Raw genomic sequence first — 10,849 nt, 5'->3', positions numbered from 1 at the left:
CTAAGAAGTTTTGGGTTGCCAAGTTGGGGATGCGGCTCTCACGCGGGTGCGGCCCTTACACGAGTCTATACGGTATTTAGCCGTTTCTTGTCTCTTCTAGACCAAACGAAGTGTACTTTAACGAGATAGACTTCCCATCATAGCTCCCAAAAAAAGTCCATAAGAAATCAAAACGGCCGTGGAGAGGTCCTAGCGTCCACGTGTCCTAGATAACGTTAGCCAAACTGTTAAAAAAAAACGGTTGAAAAACAAACACGGTGCAAGATACAATTATAAAACTTGCGGAGTTCGGTTGTCACAGGTCTGACGACTGAACACCGTGTGTCTTATAATCGTGTCTTGCGCCGTGTTTTTTTCTTCGCTGAACAGCTTGGCTAACGTTAGTTGGGTCACCCTATACAGATAATCTATAATTCAAAATGTTATATAACCTATAAGAGGCCCGCATGCTTCCCCGGTTGCAGGCCCGATCGTTTCCCCTAGAGAAATATTTGCCGACTCTTCTTACGTTTTCTTACTCCTCCTTCGGGAAGGAATTAAGGCAGAAAGTCCTCTGGAAGTTGTCTTAGTATGCATAAGCATTGTTCAACTTGCTTATCTCCACACAGCCCGGTCGTTACTGTTATGAAACTTGATCCGGCCAGTATACAAACGACAGCGCTGCGGCAACACGAACTGCTCCGTGAGAGCTTTGTTCTCGCGGCTTCGTTAATTGACGTTGAAGCGAGAGGCAGCACGAAGGAGAATTCGCTCGCTGCTGCAGGCGCTATCTTGAAATCAATCGTCGTACTGGACGGACGGCCGGGCTTTTCTCGTTGGGTAAGCATATAAGTGCTTACGCACTTTTAAAGAAATCGATCGTGCTTGAGAGAGGCAGCGTGCTCAAGGCAGACATCACGCACGGCCATTTGCATAAATCGCGGGCTCTACCGTACACGTACTACGTGCGCGATGACGCCGCGGGTTTATACACACGCGCGTACACACAAACTTACGAAATAAAAGGCAGCCGCCGCGGCTCCGGCGACGCCGAAGAAGAGTCCCACCGGGTTGAAGCGCAGATCGCCGAGCGCGTTCATGGACACGCCCAGGGCCACCGGCAGCAGCGACAGGGCGACCGCTCGGCGCTGCCTGCGGCCGAAGACCGTGGTCTGCAGCCAGGCCGTCACTGGCAGGGACAGAAGCCTGCCAGAGAAGACGGGGCTTATGAAAAAAGAAATGTGTAGTTTAGGCAGTCTACATATACATGTACAGACTTCAAGTATAGACTAGATTTTCGCCGTTTCGCATACTACACTTTGATCTTAGCCGATAGGCCGAGAAGCGATTCCTCCCAGAGACCCACTTCGGTGAGACGCCGTACGTAGAGAGAGCAGATTGCTCAGCCCTATACAGAAGCCGTTATAAATATTATGTGGCCTTTGTGTTGAGTTTCTGATGTTTTGAAGATTTAGCTAAGGGATCATGTGGAGAGGTCAGACGCGTGTGCTTTTTCTTTCTTACTCTATTTCATTTCTATACAAGGGCGAAAGCCCTTTTGATGAGACGACAAACTCGATATTCAATCAACTTTCTTTTTTTCTGTTGAAATGCCGTTGAATATCGAGTTGTTCAGATACAGGGTTGCACTGCGCGCGTGTACTACCTGAGCAGCGTGCTGGTTCCGGCGGTGTTGAATTCCAGTGAGAGGTTGGGGAGCGCCATGAAGGCGCACAGGAGGAAGGCGAGCCTCCAGTGCTCGAGGGAGGAGGACGCCGTCGCGCTGGCCGAAGACGAGACTCGAGCCCCGTTAGCGTTTTCAGAAGTAGGCGTCTGCGGAGCCCTGCATCCCATATACGAGGGCATGATTTACCACCGCGTGGATCCAGGACATGATCCAGGGCCCGGAGATCGGACCGGATGAACAGACGGGCAGACGGGCAGACGAACAGACGAACAGACGGGCAGACGGGCAGCGTATTTCCAACTGCTCGTAGGTACAACGGGGCGTGGAACTTGCGGAGACGACGGACGTTTGCGCGCATGCGCGAGTGAGAGCGGGTGCGAGAGAGGAAATGTGGGGAGTTTTGATTCTTGAAAATACGACTCTGCCTAGGTACTACGGAGGAGTCCCTTGGGGCGCGGTGTATGCGCTTGTCCCTAGGCGCGCCGTGCCGGCAGAAGTCGCGGGGCGCGGTTGTGCTGAACTTAGCATCGCAAGTTGGCGGCTCGACGCAATCATATTTAATCGATCATGTTTTTACTAATGAAAACAACGTGCCATTATTTCGCATTATTGGCGGCGCCTCCAGGACACCAAAGCGGCAACGGGGATATCAAAGCTAGAAGCCGGACTGGTCCGTGGGTTGGGGCTCGCAGAGGCCTGCGCGTGCCAGGGGAGTATAAGATCGGCTGTCCGCTATCGCGTACAGCCAATGTTTTATGCGAACACCCCCAGGCACGCTTCGGCCTCTGCGGCCCCAACCCACGGGCCGCCCGGCTTCCAGCTTTGATCCCCCCGCTACCGCTTGGGTGCCCCGGAGATCCTGCGCCGCCTGCTTTAATATAACCTCAGGTGCTCTCCTGAGGCCTCCGTTTGCCGGTTACATGTGCCCTCCTGGAGCAGTGCTTGTAAAAAATCCGATCTATCGTCGCGACGAAAAATTCGACCCGTGACTTATAAAACACCAGTCAGAACATTGTCCCTTCAGACACAGCGATCACCAAGCGGCGTCCGCGCCCACTGCCTCACCGCGCGGGCAGCCAGCGGCGGAGCGTATAAACCAACTCGACCGAACTCCGCAATGCCGGCATGTCAGGGGACAAACGAATACAACGCAATCTAAGAAACCTCCTCCGTAGTGCCTAGGCTGAGTCATATAATCAAGGAGCAAAAGCCCCCAGATTTTCTCTCTCGCGCCCGCTCTTACTCGCGCCTGCGCAGAAACGTCGAGCTCCGTCAAAAGTGGCACGCCCCGTTGTAGCTGCTAGCGGATGAAAATACGCAGACGGGCAGACGGACAGACGGGCAGACGGACTCAGACAGACGGACAGATGGAAGGACGGAAGGATACATCGACAGTAGAGTTGGATAAACAGATGCCATATATATGACTGTAGGTAACTTACACCTAGAAAAAAATTGATTGATAAATATTAGATGGGCACGGACAGATAGGTAGATGGCGGACAGGCAGACCGCTTACATACGTAGGGATATTTAGAACGATACATCGATAGGTAGAGTTGGATAAACAGATGCAAGATATGGGGCTGGTGGATAACTTACACGCTGAAAAATTGATTGACAGATGTTAGATATACGGGCGTGGACGCGTAGATCGACGACAGATAGCCATGTAGGCACGTAAATTGCAGATAGATAAATTACAGACATTAGTGGGAATACAGACAGACTGACAGCCAGAATTTATTAATTCATTCTGTTAAACTAAATAATATAAAGTTTATTCCAGACGCAAAACATTTTTTTAGCTGCCGTCGCGAACTATAACGTGAAAGAAGAGCGCTCGGGTAAAAAAAAAAGTTTTTGTCTGGGGTAAACTTTTGTTCGAAGTCGGCACTTGTTTTGGCTTCTATCGTCGTTTAGCGCTTTTAGGCTAGGCATGCATTAATTGTATAACGTCTTTCAACTTTCAGTCTTGTAATAGGGTGAGCGCGATTTGCCTATGGCTTGTTTGGCTCGTTCTGTACACAGCAGTTACGTACTCTGCGGCAACATATAGACAAGAGGCAGATTGGTGGGCCCGATCGCGGAAGTTTTGCTAGTATTGGTATCAGTAAAAAAAAAAAAAGTTTTAAAGGCGACGTATTAATTCGGCAGCATCTTAAAGACCATATACAATATGCACATGAATAAATAAAAGCTTGCGGTAGTTTGAAAAAAGTTTCCGCCACATTGGAGGAAATAGCGCGCAAGATAGTTAAAATAATGAACATCAGATTTGCGCAGTATCCTCTTATTTGTTTGGTAGGCGGGGCTAAGGTATCATCGATCCGCTGTCGCAGTCTGTTTCTTTCTTTCTTTCTTTCTTTCTTTCTTTCTTTCTTTCTTTCTTTCTTTCTTGTCTGTCTGTCTGTGTCTCTCTCCTGCATGTTTGTCTCTCTCTCTGTGTATGTGCATATATATGCCTATCTCTATCTGTGTGTCTCATCCTTGTTTGTCTCTGTGTGTGTCTCTCTCTCTGTATATATGTATATCTGTCTATGTGTATGTCCGTGTCTCTACCTGTCTGTCTCTCTTTCTGTGTGTATGTATGTTTGTCTTCGAAGGCCTTTTCATCGAGCATCCGCGTTTGCACGCGTGACCCCCCTCCCCGTGCACACAGCGCCCTCGTACCACGTGACCTTGAACGCCGCGGCCGTACGAAGCGCGGCCAGCGAGGCGGCCAGGTGCACCACGGTGAGCGACAGGTTGGGCAGGCGCGCCCGGTCGTAGCACAGCTTGCACGACACCACCACGGACACGGCGAGCGACAGGTTGAGCGCCGAGACCAGGGGCACGCCCAGCGACTCGCCGCGGCAGGCGCATCGCGACAGCGGCGCCAGGTGGAGCCACCACCGCCACCACCACCTGTGACGACGTTCGGGCCTGCGCCTCGCCGGTAGCGTCGGGTCGGCGCTTGTCGGTCGCGACGAAACAGTCGGCGTCGCGGTCAGGAGGCTCGCCGACGCGCTCATCGTCTTCCCGACTGGACCGAGCAAGGGCACAGAGGGCTCCTCGGCCGACAGGCCCATCACTGCGCAGTCGGAGAGGATCACGCATGACTCATTGGTTCCCCATCTTAAGTTCTGGACGATTCTGCACGACTCGTTCATTCTGTATAGGCATTATGAAACATCGTTCCAGCGCACAATTGAACACGGGCGAGAAGAGAAGGACAACACGAACGCCGGTCCTTCTCTTCTCGTCCGTGTTCAATTGTGCTCTGGAACGATGTTTCATAATGCCAATCACAACCAACTAGCCCAGCTGTCCATACTTAGCATTCTGTATAGGCTCGTTTCCGCATAGTTTCAAGGCAACCCCGCTTGACTGAGTGGTTCTCGTCTCTACTATGCTAAGTTCAGGATGATTTGTCACGGCTGGTGCATATTCTAGGTTCGGTCGTTCCTGTCAAATTAAAGAAACATACGTACGAACAGCGCTACTGATTCATTATGCATATAGACTCGTTTCTGTAAGGTTAAAGCTGATACTACGCGACGGATTCACTGTATGCCTGCTGCTGTTGACGTTAGTTGGAGCTTACTGTCACAAAGGCTGCGATGACCGTATATCGTCAAAGCAACTGCTGTTTGTCGGCTACATGTATACACTGATTACAAAGAAACATATCCGTGTATTAGAGCGGCATGAAAACGCTGGTGAGCATACCTATAGTGCCACGTGAAAATATGTTTTCCATAAAATCAAACTGCGTGGAAACGAAACGTGTGGGTATAATGTTTAAAATTGACGCAGTGGTGTTGTCGTCAAAGAAACTCACCCACGTAAAGTTCGAGATTATTCGGCACCGCTGGTTCAGTATAGGTCCCCCTCTGCTGAGTTCACCCTTTGGGGACGTTAGACCTGTCAGTCAGTCGGTCAATCGATCAGTCGGTCAATCAATCAATCAGTCGGTCAATCAATCAATCAGCCGGTCAATCAATCAGTCGGTCAATCAGTCGGTAAATCAGTCGGTCAATCAATCAGTCGATCAATCAGTCAGTCGGTCAATCAATCAGTCAGTCGGTCAATCAATCAGTCAGTCGGTCAATCAATCAGTCAGTCGGTCAATCAATCAGTCGGTCAATCAATCAGTCGGTCAATCAATCAGTCAATCAATCAATCACTCGATCGATCAATCAAGCCCTGACTTGATCGCGCGCACCTATACGTATAATGGAGCTGTCAATCAATCAGTCAATCACTCGATCGATCGATCGATTAATCAAGCCCTGACTTGATCGCGCGTACCTATACCTATAATGGAGCTCTTGCCATGGCGACGTACCGCAGCTGTCGACGCCGTCGCAATGGCGCCGTTCGAAGTCGCCTTGCGGCTCCAGAGCGTCGCCCACGGCGGCCGCCAGGGCGGCCGCTGACGTCGACTCCGACGTCTGCGGCGACGTCGACTGGTGGGCGCCTTCGGCAGGCGGCCGCTGTGGCCCTTCCCGTTGCCTCCGCGACAGCTCCCGGTGGTGTAGTCGCATCGAGTGCGTCTTGACTTGGTCCCAGTAGAACCGCGGCCGAAGGAGTGCTTGCGCGTCCCGTGGCTCTGGTGCGAACGCTTTCTGGCTGGGCGCGATCATCGCCTTCTTTGCGACTCCGTTCTCTTCTTCGTCTTCCTTTACTTCCCGTGCGTCGGCAACGCCGCTGTTGTGTTTGTCGTTGTCCGCTGAACTCTGTGGCTTACACTCACTACGAGTGGTGTTGAAAAAAAAAAGGGGGGTTCGTCTCTCGTTTTAGAAACGACGACCGCGATTTTAAAGATACACTGAAAATTTCACTAGGTGGCCCCCCTCCGCCCCTACGTAGTATAATCAATCACTTCCTGGGCTAGTTCAATGATGATAATTTATAGTAAGGTTTTGTTACAGCGCAACACAAGACAAGGACAAAAGAAGGTATGAAACGACGACACGGCGCTTGTCTTTGTCTTGTCCTTGTCTGATTGTGTGGCGCTGTAACAAAACCTTACTATAAATCCCAATCAACTGGCCCAACTCGTCGTTTTGATGATGATGATAATGACGACGTCTACGATCATGACTTTGGTGATCGTGGCGTAAATTGGAAGCGTTCCACTCGCGGCCCAGTTATTACACCGTAATTTATCTCGCTTTCTGCGAGATAAATGACGCAGCACGAGAACGTTTACGACACGGTGCGGCGGAAGAAATTGCCACGAGATGGCGCTAACTGCGCTACTACTGCCGTCGACGTCTGCTGTGTTCGGTTATTCCGTAAACTGCAAAACATTTACGGGCAGAACCTCTATTTTCTATAGACGGTCGCATACAGCTCGTTTGGAACTCTGTGAACCGCCGACCAAAAATATAGACTCGTTTGCGAGTTTCGCCTCTGGACAATCTGTGTATTCATTCTTTGTAAAGAGACTATTGAAGATACTCAAATGGAAGTATGGGTGCAATGAGGCAGATACAAGGTCTACAAGAAAACAAAATTTATCTAAGACGGCAAAGTCTAGTCTACATGAAGTTTCTAGACTATTTTTATACGATGTCTAACCTCATTTTTGTAAGAGGGTGCGCAGCGCGTTTACAGGACCCTCTGAAAAAAAGGATGTGGTGTTTTAATAACCATTCTGAGACAATATATCGAAGGCTTATCTCAGCTTCACGCCTACGTGCCTACTTACTGGCCTTGAACCAGCAACACTCATACCGCACTAATCTGTGGATTCTCAGTCGCCATTGTTTCGGCGATCCATTTTTCTTCGCGTACGCCTCGAGTGCCGTCTCGTGTAGTGGACCTGGCGCTGTTGGCATTAGCGGCCACTTCGAAGAAGTGGGCACGCCCTGTATAGACGTGACTCCACTGAGTAATGCGCTAATTCGCGTCTCGGTGTTCACTCATGGTCGAAGTTCAAGTAGTCGTGTTTCTTTTCTCTCTCTCTCTCTCGTTCGACGTTCTTCCTTCAACCCAATTGTTTCGTTTAGTACTTCCCGCTTCGTAAATGAGCTTCACGTCTCGACTTTCCACCGCTCGACTATGTACAGCCACGCTTACGAAATCATGCATGCGGATTTGGATTGAAGTAGTTCCGAGAAGCTGCAGACTGTCTGCTTGGAGTAGCCGCTTCACAAAAGTATAGATCTTACGCGGCACGTAAACGATTTCACTCGCTCGTGATTGCTTGCGCGCAATTTATGTCGTCCGTCGATAGTCCACGCGGTCACGTTTCCTGAAAAGCGTTGACCCGCATTCTCGTATCTTCTCGGATGATTCCGAGAGCCACAAGATCGATGTGGGCCCGAGAATACCCTCGCACATTCGAAGCCCGACATACAAATCTTCCGTAACGAGCGAACGACTTGGCTTGCCTCTTTGGCTCGCGCCAATTTATGTCGTCTGCCGATGATTGAGACGTTCACGTGACCTGTAATGGAGCGACCTGCACGCTCTTCGTTGCTCAGATCTCACCGTTTCGTTTTGTCGTCCCCGGTCGCATTTCGACATGCTCGCGGAGCGATAGGGGGCTCCCGGCAGGTTAATTGCTTTCTTGCCGCTGAACGTGGATTGTCTTCGAATTAGGGAGGGCGCAGCCAATCCCCGCCCTCCCCCTCGTGCATATAATGAACGATAGCGGTTGACACATCATATTCACGTCGCGTCCGGCGGGCCCCCCTCGATGACGTAACTAGGGTATGCGCGAGACGCTCGTCGCTGCTTGGCCTGGCCGGAACAATGGGCACCGCGTAATCCCAGGGTTGCGGCGTGCATCTCTCTGCGTCGACGAAGACGTTCAGCCGTCTTTTTCGTCTGGCTCTATTTTCTTTGTTGCTGTCGTTTATCCACGTTTCCGATCCGCCTATCCCAACTCACTTTCGGTGCGTCCATTTTCACTGGCCGCAGAGCCGTACGCATATGATGAGCATTACAAGCAGACGGCGGAACATGCATCCAGAGCAGACGGCGGAACATGCAACACAAGCAGACGGCGCGCATGAAACTCAAGCAGACGTTGCACGTACAACCCGAGCAGACGGCGTTGGAAGCAATGGAAGGAGCAGATGGGTGGTGTCTCTTTCTGATCTGCGCATAACGTGCCGCTCGTACAGCTGAACTTTCTTCCTTCTATGTGCACGTGGGAAATAACGCTGATTGAAAATGAGACTCTAGAGCAACATCAGCTTAAACTGTATACTGGTACGTTATAGGTTAAATTGCAATAAAAAATGTGCCCACTCTCAGCCTGAGAGGACGCCTGATAGACCAGAGGACACGCGAACACAAAAGACGGATGGCGATGCTGCCCTGAAGTTCTCGCAGCAGTCATGTCGTGAAGTAATAGAGTTTGACACCGTCTATCCGCCTCATTGTTAATCGGACTGCACTGACATTCTAAATTAACGAAACACAGGACAAAATACCAGAAGATACATTTAAATCCATGACGTCGGACTCATGCCGGGGCTGAGGTTTTGGCGGGAAATTCAGAAAGTACGGAACTGCAAACCGCAACAAAAGCCCGAGTCGAGCACTCCCCCTCTCAAGTTTCAGACTTCTCGCTTTTCTTTCTCTTGAAGGACCGACTGGTGCCCTTCCCAGCATTCTTCGAAAGGGCGGTCATGGCTGTCTCGCGTTCATTTTCTCCAGTCACAAACCACATTTTTAAGACAATATGAACAGAAACGGTGATTTGAAAGAATAGTTTGCCTGTATAAATTGATTTAATGTTTGGTTACTGTTCCTTGAAAGGAAGAGACAGTATAAGCTTCTGTGTAGTTAACGTCCTCAGGAAGTTGTTTATAGGAGCTGCTCTTGAGGCGTAATGACGGACCAGTTATGCAGTAGCTTGGCCCTTAACGACCTCTGCTGTGATTGGCACGTGAGCATAAAATGACAGTTCATTGTGAACATGATCGCCACTAGTGGCGTAGTGCATGTACAAAGCGAGTTGTAAGCAGGTGACAGCGCCTGCTCAGGGCCAACAGACGACGGACACAGAAGAACCGAAGCAGACGGCGCCGGCGGTGCAGCAGACGACAGAGCATTTGTCCGGGAGCGCGGGCTTGGTGGCTTTTGTCTTTGCGAGCCTTCTGCGAACAAAAGCGCGTGAGGAGGAAAGACAGCCATGACCGCCCTTTCGAAGAATGCTGGGAAGGGCACCTGTCGGTCCTTCAAGAGAAAGAAAAGCGAGAAGTCTGAAACTTGAAAGGGGGAGTGCTCGACTCGGGCTTTTGTTGCGGTTTGCAGTTCCGTACTTTCACGGCTCGAGCGGCCGTACGCGGGAACGAGGGACAGTGTTCGTCTGTTCGTCCCCCCAATAGACAACGACGACGTATGAATGAAGAAGCGTCGTCTGCTACGGTCTTTCACAGGGGGCGTCTCTGTCACGAGGCTTAGCTGCGTCTCTTTTTTTTTTTTTTCATTTTGTCATTCACAACGTTTCAGTAAAAAGAAAAAAAAATGAAAATAGAACACTCTGGTGAAACGTTTTGGGTTCCGCGATGCTGCCGGGAGGCGTGGCTTTGTCCTTCTGGAAGAGCGCCCCCCTTTGTGTGCCCGTCGTACTTCTGGTTTCGCACCACTGACCGAGCGAGTGAGCGTCTTCTTCGGGTGGCTTCTTCGCTCCCGAGTGGCTTTTTTTACGACTATGGCTCCGAAAAGAAAGACGCTTATCTTAGTGATCTGTTGACACCGATAGGTAGCGCGCAGATCGGTCTTCCGAGTTCTACCGTTAGGTGGCTGTTTATTTTTTTCCACGCATTGAAGCACCTTTTCAAAAGTTATCTTTATCTCTTGCCAGGACCTTGGTGCTTATTCAGCGCCTGCGCTAAATGGAGAATACGATTGCAAGCGTGGGGACACACGTACTACGGTGACTTCATTTCTCGCTATCGAAATGCTCTAGGCGGAACTCGATACTTATCATCTTCACACTGTCGGCGTATTAGGTGGTCAGAAATGGGGTCATCACGCCTAGGTGTGTGCTTAGGTAAGGCAGTGCTTGCCCATTTTACTATTATCGTCATGAGAACATAACCATTGTGTACACTGTATATATTGAAAATCATTTTGTACATGTGGCATTTAGTTTATGTGTAACTGTTCCTTTCCGTGGGTATATGTGTTTATATGTTAGTGCGTGAGAACTCGGACATTACTTACGTTGAAAAC

General features: G+C 50.2%; 2 protein-coding genes across 5 annotated transcripts in view; one reads left to right on the top strand and one right to left on the bottom strand.

Moving 5' to 3' along the window:
* Window positions 1-10,849, top strand: part of Sans (SAM_USH1G_HARP domain-containing protein Sans) — a 129,562-nt gene that overhangs the window by 45,377 nt on the left and 73,336 nt on the right. The window lies entirely within an intron of this gene.
* The window catches only part of LOC126528972 (solute carrier family 35 member E3-like), a 50,164-nt gene that overhangs the window by 4,722 nt on the left and 34,593 nt on the right, over window positions 1-10,849 (bottom strand). For 2 of the 4 annotated variants that reach the window (XM_050176569.3, XM_072290044.1), the window contains 3 exons: window positions 4,340-4,739; window positions 1,646-1,822; window positions 996-1,185 (listed from right to left, as the gene is read on the bottom strand). In XM_050176569.3, the coding sequence (XP_050032526.2) occupies window positions 996-1,185; window positions 1,646-1,822; window positions 4,340-4,737 (765 nt within the window). In that variant the 5' untranslated portion in view covers window positions 4,738-4,739. Of the gene's footprint in view, window positions 1-995; window positions 1,186-1,645; window positions 1,823-4,339; window positions 4,740-5,996; window positions 6,604-10,849 lie in introns of those variants that run through there. The other 2 variants (XM_050176567.3, XM_050176568.3) reach the window with 2 other exon arrangements.

The sequence above is a fragment of the Dermacentor andersoni genome, chromosome 8 (assembly GCF_023375885.2).
Source record: "Dermacentor andersoni chromosome 8, qqDerAnde1_hic_scaffold, whole genome shotgun sequence".
NCBI classification, from domain to species: domain Eukaryota; kingdom Metazoa; phylum Arthropoda; class Arachnida; order Ixodida; family Ixodidae; genus Dermacentor; species Dermacentor andersoni.
This window is presented reverse-complemented; position numbering and strand designations above follow the sequence as displayed.